At 44.9% G+C, this 23,902-nt stretch overlaps 1 protein-coding gene across 1 annotated transcript in view; it reads right to left on the bottom strand.

Annotated features, from left to right (window-relative positions):
* Positions 1 to 22,635, bottom strand: part of LOC140209146 (fibulin-7) — a 61,381-nt gene extending 38,746 nt beyond the window's left edge. The window contains exons 1-2 of the mRNA XM_072277626.1: positions 22,414 to 22,635; positions 16,589 to 16,748 (exon numbers count right to left, since the gene is read on the bottom strand). Coding sequence (XP_072133727.1) covers positions 16,589 to 16,748; positions 22,414 to 22,488 — 235 coding nt within the window. The 5' untranslated portion in view covers positions 22,489 to 22,635. The remainder of the gene's footprint in view (positions 1 to 16,588; positions 16,749 to 22,413) is intronic.
* Between the last annotated feature and the right edge of the window lie 1,267 nt (positions 22,636 to 23,902).

The raw sequence follows: 23,902 nt of genomic DNA, 5'->3' as shown, positions 1-23,902 counted from the left end.
TCCTCCAGTACAGTAGCATGTGTTTTACTCCAGGTTACAGCTCCTGCAGTCTCCTGAGTTTCTGTGAAATTATGAACTAGCCTAAAGTGGCTGAAACTAATTGTTTGAAGATAACTCATCGTCAGTGCTGTTGGAGGCACTGGAGACAACAGACCTATGGGGAGGACTAACTTTTGAATCGAGTGTCCCCCAATGAACCAGAGCTGACAGCTGCACAATTATAATGAACATCCTTTGGTGCTGATGAGAGTAACCCTTACTGCGTCTCATCGCTCCTCCATTCCCTCCCTTCTTGAGCTAAACAGCTCATGAAAGACTGACAGCACAGACCATAATGGGTGTACGAGAAGCAGGAGGGGCATGGGTTTAAGGTGAGAGAATGGACTTATAAGGGGGTTTGGATGGGTTCCTTCTTTTTAATACAGAATGATTGATATCTGGAACACGCTGCCACAGGAAACGGCAGAATCTGTTACAATTATAATGCACGTAGACAGGCAAGACGAAGCAGGATATAGCCCTAAAGTAAGCAAATGGGAGAAAGGTTTGCATGAACGTGATGGGCTGAAGGGCCTTACTCGGTGGCATGCAACTCTCCGACTCTGTGAAAGTACAGGAGTCTGTAAGGTGCCGAGGGCGGGAGGAAAAGATGGTGCATGAAAGAGCATTGGCAGGTGAAGTCAATGCGTGGTACAAGTCCATGAAGGGAAGAGAGTAACTAAAGCAGTAGGTTCAAGTTCAGATTTAAGTCCAGGTTTATCGCCATTCAACAGCACACATATGTACCACCAAAGGAAACAATGTTCCTCTGGACCAATGCACACAACACAGTACACGTAATTCATAAATTAATATTACCATAAATAACCAAACAAATAAGTTAAGACTTCCAGTACTTGGTGTTCTTAATATCCAGTAGTGTCTTAAGATCACAAGAAAGACAAAAGATGAACAATTACACCTTTAATAGGAACCGGAGTGGCCACTGCCACTGGACATGCCACCATTTTGGGCAGGTTTCTTCAGAGGCCAAAGCGGCTGTCTGAGTGTGGAAGCGGAAGATGTACAGTACATCTCCATGGAAACAGACAACATGGAGACTGGCCTTTCAGCCCATCAAGTCTGCACCTACCATCAACCACCTATTTGTGCTAATCCTACACCCATCCCATTCTATTTTCCCACATTCCCATGGGTAGAGAGAAGGTTCATGGGAAACTGAAAGGTCTGAAGGTAGATAGTCATCTGGACCAGGTGGTGTACATCCAAGGGTTCTGAAAGAGGTGCTGAAAAGATTGTGGAGGCATTAATAATGATCTTTCAAGAATCACTAGATTCTGGTATGGTTCCAGAAGACTGGAAAATTGTAAATGTCACTCCACACTAGGTGGAGGGGCAGGTCGTTTTGAAGAAGTAGAGAGGCTACAGAAGGACTTAGACAGATTAGGAAAATGGGCAAAGAAATGGCAGATAGGATACAGTGTCGAGAAGTGTATGCGCTTTGGTAGAAGAAATTAAAGGGTTGACTATTTTCTAAATGGAGAGAAATTACAGAAAAATTGAGGTGCAAAAGGTCTTGGGAGTCCTTGTGCTGGATTCCCTAAAGGTTAATTTGCAGGTTGAGTCTGTAGTGAGGAAGGCAAGTGCAATGTTAGCATTCATTTCAAGAGGACTAGAATATAAAAGCAAGGATGTAATGTTGAGATTTAAAAAAAACACTGGTGAGGCCTCACTTGGAGTATTGTGAGCAGTTTTGGGCAAGGATGTACTGAAACTGGAGAGGGATCAAAGGAAGGTCACAAATGATTCCGGGATTGAATGGCTTATCGTAGGAAGTGTTTTTGATGGTTCTGGGCCTGTATTCACTAGAATTCAGAAGAATGAGGAGTGACTTCATTGAAACCTATCAAATGATGAAAGACTTTGATAGAGAGGATGTGGAGAAGAAGTGGGAGAGTCAAAGACCAGAGGTCACAGCTTCAAAATAGAGGGGCACCCTTTTAGGATGGGGATGAGGAAGAATTTCTTTAGCCAGAGAGTGGTGAATCTGTGAAATTCATCACCACAGGCAGCTGTGGAGGCCAAGACTTTAGGTATATTTAAGGCACAGGTTGATAGATTCTTGATTGTTCAGGGCATGAAGGGATATGGGGAGAAGGCAGGAGATTAGGGCTGAGAGGAAAATTGGATCAGCCATGATGAAACAGCAGAGCAGACTCAATGGGCCAAATGGACTACTTCTGCTCCTACATCTTATGGTCTTATGGGTTCTACCACTCACCTACAGACCAGGAGAAAGTTACAGTGGCCAATTAACGTAAAACCTGCATGTCTCTGGAATGCAGTGGACAGCAGAACTTCCTGATGAAACCGACATGGTCTCCAGAATAACATGTAAACATCAGAGAGGCAGTACTGAGGTCAGGATCGAACCTGGAACAGTGAGGGAGCTGCTCTAAAGACTGTGCCACCCTGAAAGAGAAGCAAGGTATAAAATTGACATGAGGTTTTAGAAATGAGAAACAGAGAGAGTGGACATAGAAGGGGTCAAGTAATCATCAGGCCCACAGGCCCAGATGAAATGTATCCCAGGCTCTTAAAAGAAGCAAGGGAGGAAACAACATAGGCTCTGAATATTGTTTGTCAGCCATCTCTCGCCAGAGGAGTGGTGCAGGACTGGAAGGCTGAATGTTGTCACCGTTTAAAAGGGGAAGAGAGCGAGAGACTGACTAACTATAGGTTAAAGAGGCAGTAAGAGCTTGAAGCCAGGGACAGATTTAAACATCAAACTGAGATATCAACTCTCCCTCTGCAGATCAGAGAGGCCTCCACTGGTCGGGTTGACCATGGACGTTGTATCCTGGCTGCCTAGATACGCAGGCCTGGGCAGTACAATACAGAGAGCAAGCTGTTGCCCATGTAACAGGCTCCCCTTCTCCAAGCATCTGATGAGCCCAAAGGTATGGCGGAGACCGACACAGTTTGGTGCCAGTCAGCGCTGAGCTCAACATGGCACTGCCTCAGGGACTCCAGCTCCAGACTTTTTCCCTCAGGGTTTTCCCCTGAAGCCTTCCCCATGAGTAAGTATACTCGCATGGCAGCGGGAGTTTGAGATCAGAATTTTCCTTTTCCTGGACGAACTGATGAGCCCCATCTGCCTGTAGCGACTGGTTTTAAATCACAGGTAACCCACCTTTGTCCCTTCTCCCATCAGTAAAAACGGTTCCACCAGGCTTAGTAGCTGAGCCGCACGTGAAAGCCAGGAGCTGGACTTGGTTGTCAGAGATATCTGAGATGCACGCTACTGGGAGAACTTAATAGGTAGTGGGAGCTTATCCCCACGACCTTCTCACTAGGCTATGATAACTTTAAGGAACCCCTCAGATATTATCTGACCTACTGAGTGGTTCCTGCATATTTTGTTTTTATTTCATACATTCAACATCTCTTCTTGTTTGATGTTCATCAGCTGTGAAAGGGGACGAGCGTGCCCAGTGATGGTGAGTGAATACAACTTTTGCAAATTAGGCTTAAGGGCAGCAGAATTTTGGATGAGCTGAAATTTATTTTGGGTGAAAGAGGGAAGACCAGCCACAAGTGACAACAATGAGCAGAGATGGATGAGAAAGCATCAGGTTTTGGCTAACATCCAAGCAGATCTACCATTCAGTAAGTCACAATTCTCTCTTGTTCAATGGTACCAGATACATTTTGGTGTCCATTTTTCTACAAAGAATCTTAACATTTACAAAATACTTTCAGAGAGATGTGCAGAGTATGCTGTTACAAAAACATCTCCACTTTTGATTGAAATCAACCTCTCCAGAAATTGATGGGAGACACCTGTGGTTTGCAGGACTCAGGAACATCTGTTGCCAGACGATACATTTTTTAAAAAAATGATGCACTTTTATCTGAACCAGGAGTCATTGCTTACACTCAGAATAATTTTATGCAAATATATAGTGCAGAATTTAGATCTACTCGGTAAAATAAAAGCTTATAACCAAAGCAAGGTTGCCTCTGGGGAAAATGCTAATGGACAACCTAAGATGTATGGCTTTCTGAACAGTTAGACAGATTACAGAAGAATACAGTCTCCTTAGCAATTTACAGGCAAGGAAACCGTTTTATTGATACTTCTATCAGCTACAGGGCTGTTAGGAATAAAGCTATCGATGGCATAATCAGCAATACTTTTCCCCTCCCTTCTCCACTGCTTTTGGAGTTTTGTGCCCAGTTCCAGTCTCTGTGTTAGGAAGGATGTCAGAGCCCTTGAGAAGATGCAGAAATGATGGGGCGGAATGGCTTCAAGGATGAGGCATTTTAGCTACAAGATGAAACTAGAGAAGTTGGGACTGTTCTTTAGGATGGTGGTGACTATTGGCAGCTCGGGTTGACGCGTTTGATACTGTGGGGCTTTCCAATCTTGGCAATTAGCTTGCAGACATTTCATCATCAGTCACGGTGACATCCTCAGTGGCAATTGGTGGTGTTTCCCACTGGGAGTGCTCGCGTTTATAGCCCCATTCTCTTGCCTTGATCCCATTTGGCTACCCTTCATTTGACCTTTGAGTTCTATTGGCTCCCGTTTCTTTGGCCCTTAGAGGTTTGTAGATGTCATCTATTCCAATGTTAGTTTACGGAGTTATCAGAAGAGAATCATGCTTCTAAAAATGGCTGTTGGTTTGTGAGTGATTGTGATTCCGTGAGGCTCGAGCAGTCAAGCTGTTTCAATGCGTGTTGAGGAAGGCCTGTGCGATCTTCCCTCCTTAGTAAGCATCTCCTGATGAAGTTCTGTGGGTAACCGTTGTTCTGGAGCACTTTGAATAAGTGCTCCTCTTCCCTGGCACTGCAGTGCTTGCTCCAGAACGACCTGCACTATATCAAGAATGTATCAGAAATGAGATCTCAACAGTTCAAACTTCACGGAATCACAATCGCTCACAAACCAACAGCGGCTTTAAGGAAGCTTGTCTCAAGAACCGAGGTACCAGTAAAGACAACCGACAAAAGTAATTTGGTGTATGGGTTCACCTGTGGAGACTGCAACAAGAACTATGTCAGCCAGACAGGACGTAAACTCTGAATTCGTATACAGGAACACGAACTGGTGGTACAGAGACACAATGCACTTTAACTGGGACGCAGCACAGGCAAACATGAGGCACGCACAAGAATTTCTGGATATTAAGATAAGAGAGAAGTTTTCCCCATTAACAGATGGTTTAAGAACAAAGAGGCAATGTTATGGGCAAAAACATTGCAGAAAATGAGGTAAAGCATTTGTGTGCAGGGAAATTATAATGTGGAACACTGTCAGAGAGTTGGAAACTGATCAAGTGGCTTCCAAGAGGGAATTGGACTGGCAATTGAAAGAAAGCAACTTGCAGGACAATGGAAATAAAATGGATTTGGCCGTGAGTAAGCAGCTCTACAAGCGGCTGTCATGGTTTTAATGGCTGAATGGCCTCCCGTGACGTAAAAATTCTATGATTCTGTACAAAAGTGATTCCCAGGTTTTGAGAATTGCCTCAAATCATTGAGTTATAATTCAGCTTGGAAATGCAAGGTGGATTGCAGACCCATTTGAAGGTTATGGGGCTGTGTTTATTTTGTTGTGTATGCCAATGGGAATTGCACTTACAAACAGCTGAGAGAACCTCACAGTTCACAGAACTCTATATTTTCACACCTGTTTGGGAAATATTAGTTATTTTAAAATAGCCATTCCATGATCAAATAACTACTGGTGGATTTAAACAGTCTCTTACATTCACAGGTGTCAGTGTATTTGTTACAGACCTGCCCAACGAGGCAACAGTCATCACGTTGTTGCCACTGGGGGGCAGTTTCATTGTAGACTGCTACCTCCCAACTCCTCAACCCGGATTCAATCCCAACCTCAGATAATACCTTCATGGAGTTTGTACGTTCTCCGGAAACATGTGGAATTCCTGCTGCATGCTGACATTGTGGTGGTAGGTCGATTACTCCTTATTGTAAGTCAACAGCAAAAGATAACAAAGGGGAATTGACAGACGTGTGACATTAGCCCTGCAGCTAAAGGCTGATTTATACTTCTGCGTAGTAGCCTACGCAAGTGGCCTACGCCACTGTGAGCATTTATACTTGTGTGTTGGTGTGTCTGTGTCGCTCTGCAATTCACCGCCAAAACACTAGTTGGCGGTGGGGTTTCTATGCCACTGTGTTGAGTTTCTTCGTGTTGAAACTCAACATGAAGAAACTCAAACTTCAAACAACGGCGACTGAAACTGAAGGAGGGTGAATTTTTTGTGCTTGTCCGGCCACTGAGAGACATAGATGAGAAAATGGATTTCAAATATTTTCGGATGTCGGCAGGTATGTTTGACGATTTGGTTCATCGTCTCCAACCATTTATTTTGTACCAATGTACGCACAGTATACTCAGAGACTGGCAATCACTATTGTGGAAGTCAACGGGCTGTAGCAGCTAGCTGCAAACTGGTGTCAAGCACAGGGTCCTCCATAATTTCGGAGGTCTGTAAAGCTTTATGGAAAGCATTGCAGCCAGAGTTCCTTCCCTGCTCTTCAGTCACCCAATGGCAAGCTATCGCAACGTAGGAGGAAAAGCAATGCTACCAAGTGGACCAATCACAGTTGTTGCGGTCTGTGTCGCCGTGACGCATACTTACATTTTTGGGGAGGTTCCGCGTCAGGCTGCGGCGTAGGGTACGGCCTAGGGTATGGCATAGGGTATGCGGCTACGCCGTACCTACAGCGTCGATTTGACGCACAAGTATAAATTGGCCTTTACTATAACGCGTTGTACTTCAGTGTTTCTCTTACACCTGTATCTACTAATCGCCATTAAGCCCAAGTGCTTTCGGTCTAATTGGATTCTCAGTAAGCTCAGGTGCGGAGTCATACTGTGTGTTTGGGAGAATGATTTATCTCCGATCTCTGTTGATATTTCTATGTCTAACCTCTCCTTTCCGTCAATTCATGGGGAGTCTGCCGGTCATCCACACCCGGATTGAGTTTGTGCCGGCGCTTACCGTTACAGAGTCTGCCATCCTATGCATCTGGGTTGAGTCTGTGACAGCAGCCACCATGACGGGGGGATGGGGGGGTGGAGAGAGAGCTAAGATGTGGGGAGAGGAATGGAAATGGGATTGCTTTCCTGTGAGCTAGCATAGAGTCAATGGCTTAACTCAGCACCTTTTGTGTTCATTTAGTAAGTAGATAGAAAGAGCGGCACATGAAGGAGAAAGCCCCAGTACCAATGTCCTGGAATATTATCGTTATAGTTAGGAGAAGATAGACCATTACAACACAGTAGAGGCACTTTGCCAACAATCTTTTAACCGAAGATCAATCCAAACCTTCTCTCCCACATAACCTTCCATTTTTATAGAACATAGCATTCTTGCTTTATCTAACATGTTCTTCCACAGGTTCTCGATTAGTCAGGGCATGAGGGATATGGGGAGAAGGCAGGAGACTGGGGCTGACAGGGAAAATGGATCAGCCATGATGACATCGTGGAACAGATTTTGGATTTCAGCTCCATTCTAGAACGTTTATTTTTAATGTTGTGGATGAAAATGAGGTGGAATATGTTGCCCTTGCTCTTCCTCCTCCATTTTTGAATTGATTGGTGTGTTGCATCCAATTGGGTCTCTACGTTTTGGGAAGGATGCGAAAGGCTGAGAGAAGAGGTGGAAATGGTTGACTAGAATAGTTCCAGGGGATGTCATCAAAATTGCTGGCAGTTGTTGCATTAACTGTCTGAATTGAAGAGGCATTTGGGAATCAATGATACGAGAGAGTGACATCATGTGTAGAATAGATGGGTTTATAACAACAATCCCATAGTTTCATGGTTTTTGTTACTGAGACTAGCTTTCTTTTCAAATAAAATCTAGTTTTATTTAAATTTTTGAATTTGCCTAATCATAGCTACCATGGTGGGATTTGAATTCCCATCTCCCTGTTAATGCCTTGCACCTGCTTTCTACCATTTCTCTGCAGCACACAATCAAGTTCTGCTATGCCACAATCACGTTGAATGTAGAATAGACCCAAAGTGTTAACCTGCCCTGTTCTGCTCCTATCGTCAACATATACTTTACTTGGAGTTTGAAGAGATTTGGCGTGTCAACAAATCCACTCAAAAACTTCTATAGTTGTACCATGGAGAGCATTCTGACAGGCTGCATCACTGTCTGGTATGGAGGGGCTACTGCACTGGACTGAAAGAAGCTGCAGAGGGTTGTAAATCTAGTCAGCTCCATTTTGGTCACGAGCTTACAAAGTACCCAGGACATCTTTAGGGAGTGGTGTCTCAGAAAGGCAGTGGCCATTATTGAGGACCTCCAGCACCCAGGGCATGCCCTTTTCTCACTGTTACCATCAGGTAGGAGGTACAGAAGCCTGAAGGCACACACTCAGCGATTCAGGAACAGCTTCTTCCTCTCTGCCATCCGATTCCTAAATAGACATTGAAGCTTTGGCACTACCTCGCTTTTTTATATACACTATTTCTGTTTTTGCACATTTTTAATCTCTTCAATATACATAATGGATTTACTTGGAAAACATAGAAAATCTACAGCACAATACAGGCCTTTTGGCCCACAAAGTTATACTGAACATGTACCTACCTTAGAAATTACTAGGGTTACCCATAGCCCTCTATTTTCCTAAGCTCCATGTACCTATCCAAAAATCTCTTAAAAAACCCTATCGTATCCATGTCCACCACCATTGCCGGCAGTCCATTCCACACAGTCACCACTCTCTGAGTCAAAAACTTACCCCTGACATCTCCTCTGTACCTACTCCCCAGCATCTTAAACCTGTGCCCTCTTGTGGCAACCATTTCAGCCCTGGGAAAAAGCCTCTGACTATCCACATGATCAATGCCTCTCATCATCTTATACACCTCTATCAGGTCATCTCTCATCCTCCGTCGCTCCAAGGAGTAAAGGCCGAGTTCGCTCAACCTGTTTTCATAAGGCATGACCCCCCCAATCCAGGCAACATCCTTGTAAATCTCCTCTGCACCTATTCTATGGTTCCCACATCCTTCCTGTAGTGAGGTGACCAGAACTGAGCACAGTACTCCAAGTGGGGTCTGACCAGGGTCCTATATAGCTGCAACATTACCTCTTGGCTCCTAAATTCAATTCCATGATTGATGAAGGCCAATACACTGTATGCCTTCTTAACCACAGAGTCAACCTGCGCAGCTGCTTTGAGTGTCCTGTGGACTCGGACCCCAACATCCCTCTGATCCTCCACACAGCCAAGAGTCTTACCATTAATACTATATTCTGCCATCATATTTGACCTCCAAAATGAACCACTTCACACTTATCTGGGTTGAACTCCAACTGCCACTTCTCAGCCCTGTTTTGCATCCTATCAATGTCCCGCTGCAACCCCTGACAGCCCTCCACACTATCCACGACATCCCGAATCTTTGTGTTATCAGCAAACTTACTAACCCATCCCTCCACTTCCTCATCGAGGTCATTTATAAAAATCACAAAGAGAAGGGGTCCCAGAACAGATCCCTGAGGCACAACACTGGTCACCGACCTCCATGCAGAATATGACCCATCTACAACCACTCTTTGCCTTCTGTGGGCAAGCCATTTCTGGATCCACAAAGCAATGTCCCTTTGGATCCCATACCTCCTTACTTTTTCAAAAAGCTTGCATGGGGTATCTTATCAAATGCCTTGCTGAAATCCATATAAATTACATCTACTGCTCTTCCTTCATCAACGCATTTAGTCACATCCTCAAAAAATTCAATCAGTCTTGTAAGGCATGACCTGCCCTTGACAAAGCCACGCTAACTATTCCTAATCATATTATACCTCTCCAAATGTTCGTAAATCCTGCCTCTCAGGATCTTCTCCATCAACTTACCAACCACTGAAGTAAGACTCATTGGTCTAAAATTTCCTGGGCTATCTCTACTCCCTTTCTTGAATAAGGGAACAACATCTGCAACCTTCCAATCCTCTGGAACCTCTCCTGTCCCTATTGATGATGCAAAGATCATCGCAAAGACTCAGCAATCTCCTCCCTCACCTCCCACAGTAGCCTGGGGTACATCTCATCTGGTCCTGGCGACTTATCCAACTTGATGCTTTCCAAAAGCTCCAGCACATCCTCTTTCTTAATATCTACATGCTCAAGCTTTTCAGACCGCTGCAAGTCATCACTACAATCACCAAGATCCTTTTCCATAGTGAATACTGAAGTAAAGTATTCATTAAGTACCTCTGCTATTTCCTTTGGTTCCATATACAGTTTCCCACTGTCACACTTGATAGGTCCTATTCGTTCACATCTTATCCTCTTGCTCTTCACATACTTGTAGAATGCCTTGCAGTTTTCCTTAATCTTGCCCACCAAGACCTACTCATGGCCCCTTCTGGCTCTCCTGATTTCATCCTTAAGCTCCTTCCTGTTAGCCTTAGAATCTTCTAGATCTCTAACATTCCCTAGCTCTCTGAAACTTTCATGAGCTTTTCTTTTCTTGACTAGATTTATTACAGCCGTTGTACACCACGGTTTCTGTACCCTACCATAACTTCCCTGTCTCATTGGAACGTACCTATGCAGAACTCCACACAAATATCCCCTGAACATTTGCCACATTTCTTCCGTACTTTTCCCTGAAAACATCTGTTCCCAATTTAAGCTTCCAAGTTCCTGGCTGATAGCCTCATAATTCCCCTTACTCCAATTAAGCGCTTTTCTAACTTCTCTCTCCAATGCTGTGGTAAAGGATCACTATCTCCAAAATACTCTCCCACTGAGAGATCTGACACTTGACCAGGTTCACTTCCCAATACCAAATCAAGTACAGTCTCTCCTCTTGTAGGCTTATCTACATATTGTGCCAAGAAACCTTCTTGAAGACACCTAACAAACTCCACCCCATCTAAACCCCTTGTTCTAGGGAGGTGCCAATCGATATTTGGAAAATTAAAACCTCCCACCACGACAACTCTGTTATTATTACACCTTTCCAGGGTCTGTTTCTCTATCTGCTCCTTGATATCCCTGTTACTTTTGGGCAGCCTATAAAAAACACCCAGTAGAGTTATTGACCCCTTCCTGTTCCTAACCCCCACCCACAGAGACTCTGTAGACAATCCCTCCATGACGTCCACCCTTTCTGCAGACATGACACTATCTTTGATCAACAGTGCCACACCCCCACCTCTTTTGCCTCTCTCCCTGTTCTTTCTGAAACATCTAAAACTACTTATTTATTATTATGTTTTATTTTATTTTTTTCCTCTGCTAGATTATGTATTCCATTGAATTGTTGCTGCTAAGTTAACGGATTTTACGTCACATGCCGGTGATAATAAACCTGATTCTGATTTCTATGTTTTGATTGCAATGGCAATCTGTGTTTAAATTGCATTCAAAGTTCATGTTTTTCCTCAAGGTGAGGTTGTGTTTTAAATTTTTGATTCTTAACATAATCATGCACAGTGTTACAGAATCTAAACTAATTTTCAATGAATCCTTGAAAATTAGTTTCTGAGTGCCAATCTGGTCCAAAGTTATTAATGTAACTCTAAGTAATTGAGCTTGTCCCAAAGGAATAAACATTTTGTCCACTGCCTGAGTTTAAACAGATTAAACTAGATAAAATCATTCACTAGTTTCAGCGGTGTCAGTCTTGCAATAAACTCAATCTATTGTTTAATATTTAAAATGAGAAAAAAGGCAGTTCCGCAATTTTAAAAAATCACTTGGCAAGCCAGGCAGCATCAATGGAGAGTGAAACATAGGTAATGATTCAGGTTGATGACCTTCAATCAGAATTAAGGCCAACCTGGATTTTAACAGTATTTTAACTTCTATATAGTTTTTTAGCTCAATCTCTGTCCAAATGAGTGCAATTAGGGAGGGATGGTCCTGGTTGGGAGCATTTTTAAACCAAGGCAAAAAATTCAGGAACATTTGATTAGGACTCTATGTTATATTTAAAATGTTGTTGATGTACTATACCCACAGATTTTATCTTAAGCTGATACTTTAGCACTGAAGCGCATTCAGTTGGTGAGGAAAACATTTGGCATGCTCGCCTTCCGTTGTTATGGCACTGAGTACAAGAACTGAGATGACATGTTCCAGCTGACGTTGGTGAAACTGAACTTGAAGTATTGTGTACAGTTCAAGTTGCCTAGCTGTAGGAAAGGTGTTTTTAAGCTAGAGACTATCTAGAAAGATGTTGCCTGGAGTGGATGGCTTGAATTTCTTCTATAGATGTACTATGGAGAGCATTCTGACAGACTGCATCACTGTCTGGTATGGGGGAGGAGGGGCTACTCCACAGGACCGAAAGAAGCTGAATAAGGTTATAAATTTAGTCAGCTCCATCTTGGGTACTAGCCTAGAAAGTACACAGGACATCTTCAGGGAGCAGTGTCTCAGAAAGGCAGCGTCCATTATTAAGGACATACAGCACCCAGGGCACATCCTTTTCTGACTGTTACCATCAGGTAGGAGATACAGAAGCCTGAAGGCACACACTCAGCGATTCAGGAACAGCTTTTTCCCCTCTGCCATCCGATTCCTAAATGGACATTGAACCCTTGGACACTACCTCACTTTTTTAAATACACAGTACTTCTGTGTTTGCATGTTTTTTAATCTATTCAATATATAATCAGTAATTGATTTACTTATTTATTATTACTATTTTTATTTTTTTCTCTTCTGTATTACTTATTGCATAGAACTGCTGCTGCTAAGTTAACAAATTTCACATCACATGCCGGTGATAATAAACCTGATTCTGAATTATAAGGAGAAATTGGAGAGGTTGGGTTATTTTCCTTGGAGTGTAGGAGACTGAAGGGTGAATGTCAGTACATAAAATAATGAGGGGCATAGATACATTGGATGGTCACAGTCCTTTTCCTAGGATAAGGGAAAAATAGATGAAAAAGGTTTAAAGGGGACTTGAGGGGCAAACTTATCACAGGTTGGGTTTCTGGAATGGGGCACCAGAAGAAGTGCAGAGGCAGACCTATTACAAGGTTTAAGAGATTTGGACAGATATGTGGATAGGGTATGTGCTAAACGCAGGTAAATGGGATTAGCTCAAACAGGATCCTTGGCCAGCATGGACAAGTTGAGTAGAAGGGTTTGTTTCTCTGCTTTATAGCCATGGCTCTATGAGTACACAAGGTTGAACGAACATAGGAATAGGAACAGGAGCAGGCCATTCAGCCCTTTGAGCCTGCTCCCGTATTTATCAAATTCACAGCTGATCTTCTGCCTAGCACCATTGTCCACAACTACCCCATCAACTACTATCTAGGGATTTATTGATCTGTTTTGATCCCAGTGATTGAGCATAGCCCTGGGGCTTGGAGAATTCCCTGTCATCTTGGTCTTGGTCCTAAAAGACCTGCTCTTTATTCTAAGACTGTAGGCCTAGTTTTCAACTCCTTGGTCATGAAAAACATCATCCCTGCATCCAGCTGGTTGTGCTTCTAAGTTTCCTCTCTTTCTTCTAAATTCTGCAGAACATCTGCTCAGTCTTGCCTCAAATGCTAAATATGTAACCAGTCTAATTAATCTTTGCTGCACTCTTTCTGTGCTGAGTATACTCGTTTTCCGGTGAGGAGACTGAAGCAACGCGCAAGTGTAGTCTCAGACTCCCCACATGATTCAATCATTGTATCTTCCTCTCTACTGAGTCCTCTTGCCAGAAAAGGCAACACGGTATTTATTCTCCACGTTGCTCATCGAACCAGAGTTTAAAATTTCAGTGGCTTGTATATTATAGGAGGTTGCTGAGGTCCCTTTGTTCATCAACACTATCCAGTTCCTCACTATTTAACATATCATTCAGTTTTTTATAATGTGCAGTACAGTGTACAACACTATGTTTTTAAAAAAAATTTTGTTCCATCTGCCATGGTCTCACCCGCTCATTCAGCTTCCCCATATCATCTTGAAGACACTTTTTGGCTGGGAGGTGTTGATGGGAATTTGGAGAGAATAAAATAGGATAACTGTAAGATTGGTACTAATAGGTGGATGATGGTTGGTACTGACTCAGTGGACCAAATTGTCAGGTCTGCACAGGCAGGCACCTCCCAGTCTCCACCCAGCTAACTGGAGTCACCTGCAGCCTATTTAAACCCAGCTCTCAGCCACAGTCTTTTGTTCACTCATCAAACGAACCAGGCTCAACCAGTTGCTCCTAGCCTTCAGTTACCTTGTTGCCTGTGGTGTTTAGTTTTTGTTCTCTCTTGTTTTGTGGCCCCTTGTGGCTTGTTATTTTTCAGCTTATTAGTAAGGTATCATTTATTGCTAAAAATATCTCCACTGCTCTGCTTTTGGGTTAGGCCTCTGCTACATGATAGGGGAACCAACAATTGACCCAGCAGAGTACTGTTGCCTAAAGGAAATCATCTGTCGACAGGAGCGCGCGATCCAGAAGCAGCAGAAAAACCGTCGGCTCCCCATTCTCATCAAACTCTCCATCTCGATAGAGCAATCCCATGCCAGTCAATCTCCTCCCTCAGAGCCATGGATTCCAGTGCTCAAATGCCTTGGATCCCCAATCCAATACCACAACTTCCTGTCCCAGTGCACATTACACTTAGAGCTACAACCATGTCTGTATTCTACAGACCGAGCCAGGATTGCCTTTGTTAGTTCTCTCCTGACTGGGCGAGCTCTGACCTGGGCTGCTGCCAACTAGGGCAATAAAAAACCACTATTTGTAATCAATATGATTTCACTGCTGGGATGCTCTGGTTTTTCAACCATCCTGGAAGCGGAAGGGGGTGTAGCGGTGGATACATTGTCTGCAGTCAAGGCTCACTCTCAGTGCTGGATTACACTGTGGAATTCAGGACCCTCCTGCTGACTGCAGCTAGAATGTGGAAATGCTGCCTGTCCATTGCCATCACGGTCTCTCCGAGCAAAATCAAAATGATCTGTCTGCCCAGGAGATGCCCACCAACCTCAAAAGCTTCATCACGCTGGCCCTTGAATTGAAAAGCGTCTTATGGAACTACCCTCCAAATCATCAGCCAAATCCCAGAACCACTTCCGGCAGCAGGATCCTCTTTGTCAAAGCCTCCGGCACTCACGCAGTTAGGGAGAGCTCCCTTAGAACCTCAGGAGCGTGTGCATCGGTGGAGAAACAACGTGGGTGCTCACTGCAGAGCCACTGATCACCCACTGCACCTGGGGAAAACGGCAACACCAGATAGAGACGAGGGGCCTTCCGTCTGGTAAGCTACCTCCAGCCCCTTGTTCCAGCACCATAACCTGGCTCATTCTCTCTGTCCCCTTCCACACCCCAACGGCTCTATGCACACAGGAGGCCCTGGTGGATTCTGGCACAGCAAGTAATTTTCTGGACTGGACTGTCTCTTTCTCGCTCTCTCGTTTGCCCTACCAAGCTGTATTTAGACTGAGAAGTAGGAGTTTGTCGAACAGAGCCTGTGGGACAATAGTGTTAAGTGCTAAGCCAAAATCCAGAATCAGCGTTTTGCCGTAAGTGTCCTTGTTTTCTGTATGTGTCGGGGCCAGCTGAGAGACAGGTGCAGTGCCACCTGTCCTGGAGCGGTTCTGTCGGTAAGCATATTGGCGAGTGTCCAGTGTGGCAGGAATGGAGATTGTGAAGTGTGTCATTGTCAGCCATTCAAAGCACTTCATGATGATAGGCATCAGTACCACTGGGCGGGAGTAGATAGTGAAATCACAGGCTTTTTCCCCAGGGTTGAAGAAACAAGAACTAGAGGGCACAGGTTTGAGGTGAGAGGGGAACTTCTACATCCTGAGGGTGGGATCAGGTGGGCACCTTTTGCATCCAGAGGGTGGTCAGAATATGGAACGAGTGTTTGGAGAATGTGGTTCAGGCAGGTACAGGTACATTCATAACTCTTAAAAAGTACTTTTAATGCATGGATTTTACTATTTTTAAAATTTAGCAATCGAGCATGGAGCGGGCCCTTTCAGCCCTTCAAGCCAGGTCGACAGATTAACCCTAACCAAATCTCGGGGCAATTTACAATGACCAATTAACCTATGCAGTGTGTCTTTGGACTGTGGAGGAAAGCAGAGTACCCAGAGGAAACCCATACATCCCACAAGGAGGACGTACAGACTCCAAAATTAAACTCTGAATTCTGATACCCCAAGATACAATAACATTGCACTGACTACAACACTACTGTGGTGCCGAGGAAAGGTTTAGAGCAGGAGCTTCCAATGGGTCCATGGACCCTTCAGTTAATAGTAGAGTCCATGGCATAAAAAAGGTTGTGAACCCTAGCTTAGAGGGATATGGCCTAAGCACGGGTAAATGGGACTATCTCAGATGAGAATCATGGGCAACATGGACCAGTTGGACCGAAGGGCCTGTTTCTGTGATATTTGATTCTATAACTCCTTGCTCAACAGCACAATGGGTGTACCGTTGCCAGCAGGCCTGCCGTGGCTCCTGAAGCTGGCTCCGCTTCTCAAGGGCTCTTCACGTTGGCCTTGCCAGTGATCTGAAACATTAATGTTAGACAAAAATCTGGAAGTGTACCTGATTGCTGGTTTGCAGTTGGTTTGGTCACAGAGAGCTGCAAGGCCGAGAGTTTGGCTTTCATGGTGCGGATTCCATCAGTAAAACGGTTTTCTTGCCCTTTCAGCAACTGTTGCATTTGTCGGATTGCAGTTAACACCTTTTGTCTGCTCAGACAGTCCTGTACATTGGAAAAAAAACAATAAGCCGGTCAGTTCAGGGAAGATGGTGAAAGTTTATGCTCAGAAGTCTAAGGAAATTCAGCACACCTATAAAGGCCCTCACCAGTTTTTAGAGTTACCACCAGAAAGCAGCAGATCTGGATGAAGCACAGCTTGGTGTAGCGGCTGCTCTGCCCAAGATCGTAAGAAATTGCAGAGTTGTGAATATAGCCCAGTCCACCATGAAAACCATTTATCCCGTCTACACTTCCGGCTCCCTCAGGAAAGCAGCTAATGTAATCACGAACTCCCGCTATCCTGGTCATTCTCTCTTCTTCCCTGTTCCACCAGGCAGAAGATACAAAAGGTTGAGAACATATACCCACAGGCTCTGGAACAGATGGATCTCACTATTGTGAGACTCTGGAATGAACCTCTTGTGCAATCAAGTTGAACTCCTGATCTCCAAATCTACCTTGTTGGGCTCCTTCCACTCTATTCATTTGCCTACACTGCTCTTCTTTTTCCCTGTAATGGTAACTCGATGTTCTGTATTCCGATTTCCCACCCCTCCCCTTTTGTACAACTCAGTGTATGGAATGATCTGTCTGGATGGAATTCAAACAATGCTTTTCACTTAACTTCAGTACATGTGGCAATCATAAACAAATTAATTGCTTTTAAAAAGCCTGCAGAATAAGTAGAACATGGTACCTGGCTTTGGACACCTCATGCATACTCAGACTGCTTAACCCATCTTGGGAAAACAGCCACTGAGGTCTCATGATAATAAAAACACCACAAGATAAAAGGCAGCAGACTGAATTTGGGAAAATGGGATCAGTACACATTTGTAGATACTTGTTGGCTGGCACGAACAGTGGGTTGAATGGCCTCATTCTGTTCTGTATAACTCTACGTCTTTCTGAAAAGGACATGAAAGTTGCTATTAAAGTGCACTTTTCCCTCAACTAGCACTAACAACAGGTTATAAAAAATGCAGAGCACTAGAAGAACTCAGTGGGTCAAATAGAATCTGTGAATGCAAAAGGAGTAAGTTGCCAGATGGGGTCAAGGTCCTGCCTCAGAACTGAGAGGGCAGAGGTATGGTTGCCACTGCATTGCAGCATGGGAAGGTAGGACAGGGATGCCAGGTGTGTTGAAGGTAGACAGGTGGTGACAGGTGTGTTGAAGGTAGGACAGGGAATGGCAGGTGTGTTGAAGGTAGGACAGGGGATGGCAGGTGTGTTGAAGGTAGGACAGGGGATGGCAGGTGTGTTGAAGGTAGGACAGGGGGTGGCAGGTGTGTTGAAGGTAGGACAGGGGATGGCAGGTGTGTTGAAGGTAGACAGGTGGTGACAGGTGTGTTGAAGGTAGGACAGGGATGGCAGGTGTGTTGAAGGTAGGACAGGGGGTGGTAGGTGTGTTAAAGGTAGGACAGGGGATGGTAGGTGTGTTGAAGGTAGGACAGGTGATGGTAGGTGTGTTGAAGGTAGGACAGGGGGTGGTAGGTGTGTTGAAGGTAGGACAGGGGGTGGCAGGTGTGTTGAAGGTAGGACAGGGGATGCCAGGTGTGTTGAAGGTAGGACAGGGATGGCAGATGTGTTGAAGGTAGGACAGGGGATGGCAGGTGTGTTGAAGGTAGGACAGGGGGTGGCAGGTGTGTTGAAGGTAGGACAGGGGGTGGTAGGTGTGTTAAAGGTAGGACAGGGGGTGGTAGGTGTGTTGAAGGTAGGACAGGGGGTGGCAGGTGTGTTGAAGGTAGGACAGGTGATGGCAGGTGTGTTGAAGGTAGGACAGGGGGTGGCAGGTGTGTTAAAGGTAGGACAGGGGATGGCAGGTGTGTTGAAGGTAGGACAGGGGGTGGCAGGTGTGTTGAAGGTAGGACAGGTGATGGCAGGTGTGTTGAAGGTAGGACAGGGGATGGCAGGTGTGTTGAAGGTAGGACAGGGAATGGCAGGTGTGCTGAAGGTAGGACAGGGGGTGGCAGGTGTATTGAAGGTAGAACAGGGGATGGCAGGTGTGTTAAAGGTAGGACATGGGATGGCAGGTGTGTTGAAGGTAGGACAGGGGGTGGTAGGTGTGTTGAAGGTAGGACAGGTGATCGCAGGTGTGTTGAAGGTAGGACAGGGGGTGGTAGGTGTATTGAAGGTAGAACAGGGGATGGCAGGTGTGTTGAAGGTAGGACAGGGTGTTGCAGGTGTGTTGAAGGTAGGACAGGGTGTTGCAGGTGTGTTGAAGGTAGGACAGGGGATGGCAGGTGTGTTAAAGGTAGAACAGGGGATGGCAGGTGTGTTAAAGGTAGGACAGGTGATCGCAGGTGTGTTGAAGGTTGGACAGGGATGGCAGATGTGTTGAAGGTAGGACAGGGGATGGCAGGTGTGTTGAAGGTAGGACAGGGGGTAGTAGGTGTGTTGAAGGTAGGACATGGGATGGCAGGTGTGTTGAAGGTAGAACAGGGGATGGCAGGTGTGTTAAAGGTAGGACAGGTGATCGCAGGTGTGTTGAAGGTTGGACAGGGGATGGCAGGTGTGTTAAAGGTAGGACAGGGGATGGCAGGTGTGTTGAAGGTTGGACAGGGATGGCAGATGTGTTGAAGGTAGGACAGGGGATGGCAGGTGATGGGTGGAAGCAGATGGATGGGGAAGAATGATGAGCAGATGGAACGCAAATGGAAAGAAAAATATCTCATATTCCGCTTGGTTCTCTTGCAACGTAATTGTATGAACACTGAATTTTCCAAGGAGACACAAGGCACTGAAGATGCTGGAATCTGCAGCGACACATAGAACTGCTGGAAGAACTCAGCTGGTCAGGGAGCATCTTTAGAGGAAAATGGACAGTTGGCATTTTGGGTTGAAACCCAAAATGAACTGATGAAGGGCCTTCATCTGGATTGATGGGGTCTTGATCTGAAATTTATTCCAGATGAAAATAATGGTTGGTGAGAATGTGGTGGTCAGAAGGGCCTCTTCTTGTGCTTCAGGCCTCTATGACAATAGGGTTTATGGAGGAATTTCAATGGAATGTGGAAGTTGACAACATGACGACTACTGAAGCTGAGGAGACAGACATTGAGATAGAGAAAATGTGAGCAGTGATGTAGGGTTTGTGGAAATTGTGCTGAAAGCAAGATGTTAGGCTGGAAGAATCAACCTACCAAATACCTTCTTATCATTAAGCTATTCAAATGCAGAATATAGTTTGTCATCATTGTCTTACATGACATGAAATTTGTGTTTCTGCGGCAGCACTACAGTGCTAAGATAAAATTATTATACAGTAAATTACAAAATAAATATGGGGTGCATAAAAAGGGGGGAAATGGTGATTGGCTTCCAGGGGATAAGTCATGTGCCTAGTTGAAACAAAACCAGAAAATTCTTGAATGCACAGTAGGTCATGCAGCACCTATGGAGGGGGAACAGAAAGTTTCAGGTCATCTGTGTCACGGTGTGAGTTGACAATATCGGAACCCAAGTGCAGAGGAAAGGCAGGACTCTAATGTAGAGATGGTGATGAGAGTTTATTGATAATAATTCCAAAAGAACATCGGTGGCTTGGCCGAACAACACCACGAGAAGTAACATTCTCAAAACTAGGACCCCCCAGTTAGCACTAATCAGGCGTCTACTTAAATAATACAAGCAACACGAATTCTCTGAGCATATCAAAATAAACTTAACAAGCTGAAGCAGAAGACTGCATTACAATGTGCGAGCCGTTCAAGAAAAACACGAGCAGCTGTAAACGATTGATGACTTTCGTTAAATAACAAGTTACCAGTTCAGGTGCTCTAAAAACCTTGGAGCCCAATGCTCTCCGGCGCCCCGCACGGGTGTGAAGAACTCAAAACAGTTTGTTTCTCTCCACTGCTGCTGCATGGCCTGCAGAGCCTTCACGGCATTTTCTGTTTCATTTCACATTTCCAGTTTCAGCGGAATACGGGTAGCGGTTGGTGTAATGCTTTTAGATCACCAGAGACCCGGATTCAATTCTGCCATTGCCTGTAAGGACTTTGTATGTTCTGCCCAAGACTGTGTGGAATTCCCCCCACATTCCAAAGATGTACAGGTTAGTAGGGCAATTGGTCACATAGGTGTAATTGGCAGCCCAGATTCAGTGGGCCAGTAGGGCCTGTTACTGTGGTGTATCTCTAAATAAAATTTAAAAATGATAATACATGTGCGGCATTTTTCTGATCAAAGGCTGAGATAGAGGCACAATTCCACACACTAAAGTGGAACTGATTCTGTAATCCAGTGCAATAAAGGGCCAGAACCCATTGCAATAGAGATCTTGAATCTGATGCAAAGAGAATCCAGTAGAAATCAGACAAGAGGTCATTGTAACAGGAGCTGGAGCCCAGAGGAGAACAGACCACAATGAATGGACCCATGGAATAATGCATCTGCACCTCATGGAATAGAGCTCAGTTGATTATGGAGCACGCATGCAGTTAGAAAGAAGCCAGTGGGATAGCGTGCTAACCTATCTGGACTGGAAGAAAGTAATCAGTGCAATAAGGAATAGACCCATGAACGACAAACAGGGCTCCATGAACAAGAGGGACCTCGAGTGCAATAAATCATTTCCCACTGGAACAGAGGACAAAATCATGATGGACACACTGGACAGAAGGCCGGTGTTAGGGGAGATGGGAACACACGGGACAGAGGGCCAGTGCAATAGGATAAAGGACGGTCAAGCTGAGCGAAATGGAATAGTTTAATGCAGGAGTTGCCGACCTGGGGTCTACAGATCCCTCAGTTAATGACAGGGGTCCACAGCATTAGGAAGGTTGGGAACCTGTGGTCTAATGGAATGGGGACCAATGATGAATGGGAATAAGAGGAGCTGCAATTCTTAAATCTTTTGGAGAATGTCTGATTCTCCAGTCTCCACTGGACTAGAGAAGCAGAGCTGGAAGATGAGGAGGACCAGAACATTTGGAAAAGGGGATCCAAATCCAGTCGGTCAGGAGACTGGAACTAGTACAGCTGGAATAAGGACCAGAACTGAGTTGAAATCCAGTGGACAGGAGCAGTGGGCAGAGGAACAGGGCATGGCGGAGGACTGCTGAGCACTGAGGACCAAAACACTCGGCAAAGAGAAGTGCTTCATGAAGTGCAAGAACACAGTGCAGCAGGTGAATAGGTAACCAATACGCATGAGATAGAGGACCTGGCGCCAGTAGGATAAGGACCAGGCACTGGCTGAACAGGGGACTAGAACCTGGTTGAAAAGTGGCGTGTCCGCCCTCAGTTGCCACTGTAACCGGGAGGCTGGAGACTGTGTTACCACCGTGTTCACGGTAATGCCCGGACCGTTTTCTGTCGTCCGGTATTATATTGTAACTGAGGGCAATTTCATAGTCGTGTACACTATACCCTTCCCAAACGTTGAAAAATTGGTTAATATTGCGTATATAATTTCGGGTGATGAGCATATCAAATCAACACATTCCAATGTCTACTGAGCAGTAGGTGTTGGAAGGCTTGGAAGATTAGTTCAACCACGCGAATAGATCAGTTACACAGGGCAAGAAGTTGTACCGGCAGACACGTCCATCAGTAAGCACGAAGCTTCTCCGATGTCGACTCTGAGGTACATTACTTGTTCCGTGTTTGCTCACGCTTCTGGCGGATAAACTGTTTCACAACAACAGTAACGGCGCGGACTTGCCTGTGCAGCCTGTGACGGGCAGAAGCTGGAGAGCAGCAGGTACAGGAGAAGACAGCACGGAACTCCAGGAACCATATCTCCTCCGCTCCTTTACTCTGTTAGGTGCGAGCTTTCTTCCAACCCCAGGCGCGGAGAAACTGCCGGCATTCAATGGCAGGTGCATTCAGACCGAGTCGGTCGGGTCTGCAGGCTGCTAACTGAGGAGCTGCGAAACACTTTTCGAGGGAGTTCCTTTACCTCTCACAGTCGACTCATAAGCTTGCTGCTGCGGGAATGGATTGCCTCCTCCCGGACCCACTGAAGGATGTCTCAGGTTCCCGGCAGAGTGACAGTGTCCCGCCTACTTCACGGAGATGGACGGCAGAGGAATTTAAAACAAGAGCATGGCTTCGATCATAATATTATTGTCCTCAAATAATGCGTCACCCTTTAAAAACACGCCGCGAATACAAAGGCAGGTTTATTAGCACTAACGTGCCCGGAAATATCTTGTTTTGCGGCAGCAGTTCTGCACAAGACTATAAGAGTCACGATAAACCACAAAAATAAATAAATAGTGCAAAAAAGTAATAACAACGTAGTAAATTACAAACATGAGAAAATCTGCAGATGCTGGAAATCCAAAGCAACACACGCAGAATGCTGGAGGAACTCGGCAGGCCAGGCAGCATCTATGGAAAAGAGTAAAGAGTCGACGTTTCGGTTCGTGACCCTTCTTCAGGACTGAGAAGGAAGGGGGAAAACGCCAGAATAAAACGGTGGGTGAGGAGAAGGCGGCTCGGTAGAAGGTGGTAGGTGAAGCCCGGTAGGCGGGAAAGGTTAAGGGCTGTAGAAGGAGGAATCTGATTGGAGAGGAGAGTGGACCATAGCAGCTAGAGGAGGAGGAGGGGATCCAGGGGGTCGAAGTAGTGTTCATGGACCGTCAGAAAACTGACGATGGAGCGGAAGAAGCTGTTCCTAAACACAAGAGTTTCTGCAGACACTGTTCCTAAATCGTTGAGTGAGATCTTCAGGTTCCCTGTACCTCCTCGCTGATGCTGCTAATGAGAAGAGGGCAGGTCCCATAAGGCGAGGGTCCTGAGAGATGGATTTTTAAAAAAAAAATTACTCAAAAATAACTAATCGTTGAACAAATATTTACATATACGAATGGATCAAAGTCGAATGTAATAAGAAATCTGAACGCAAAAAATGGATGAAATTGATGAAAAAGTTTTAAATAATCTTGGATTAAACAAAGGAAAGTATTAACAAAAAAACTGGTGATGGGTCTTTCTAGTGTCAACGGAGATTAAAAATATTTGGGATATTTTTAAACGTGAAATGCCATTTTTTCCTCGATGTTTTGAATACCAATTACATGTAAATATTAGAAAGAATTAGTACATCGATGCATGCAGAAATTATCATATGCAGATATTATGATGGATATTAAAATACTTTGTCATTGCTGTACACGGCAAGATTCTACGTGCCAAATGAGTTGAAG

This window comes from Mobula birostris, chromosome 2 (assembly GCF_030028105.1).
Source record: "Mobula birostris isolate sMobBir1 chromosome 2, sMobBir1.hap1, whole genome shotgun sequence".
Classification (NCBI taxonomy): Eukaryota; Metazoa; Chordata; class Chondrichthyes; order Myliobatiformes; family Myliobatidae; genus Mobula; species Mobula birostris.
This window is presented reverse-complemented; position numbering and strand designations above follow the sequence as displayed.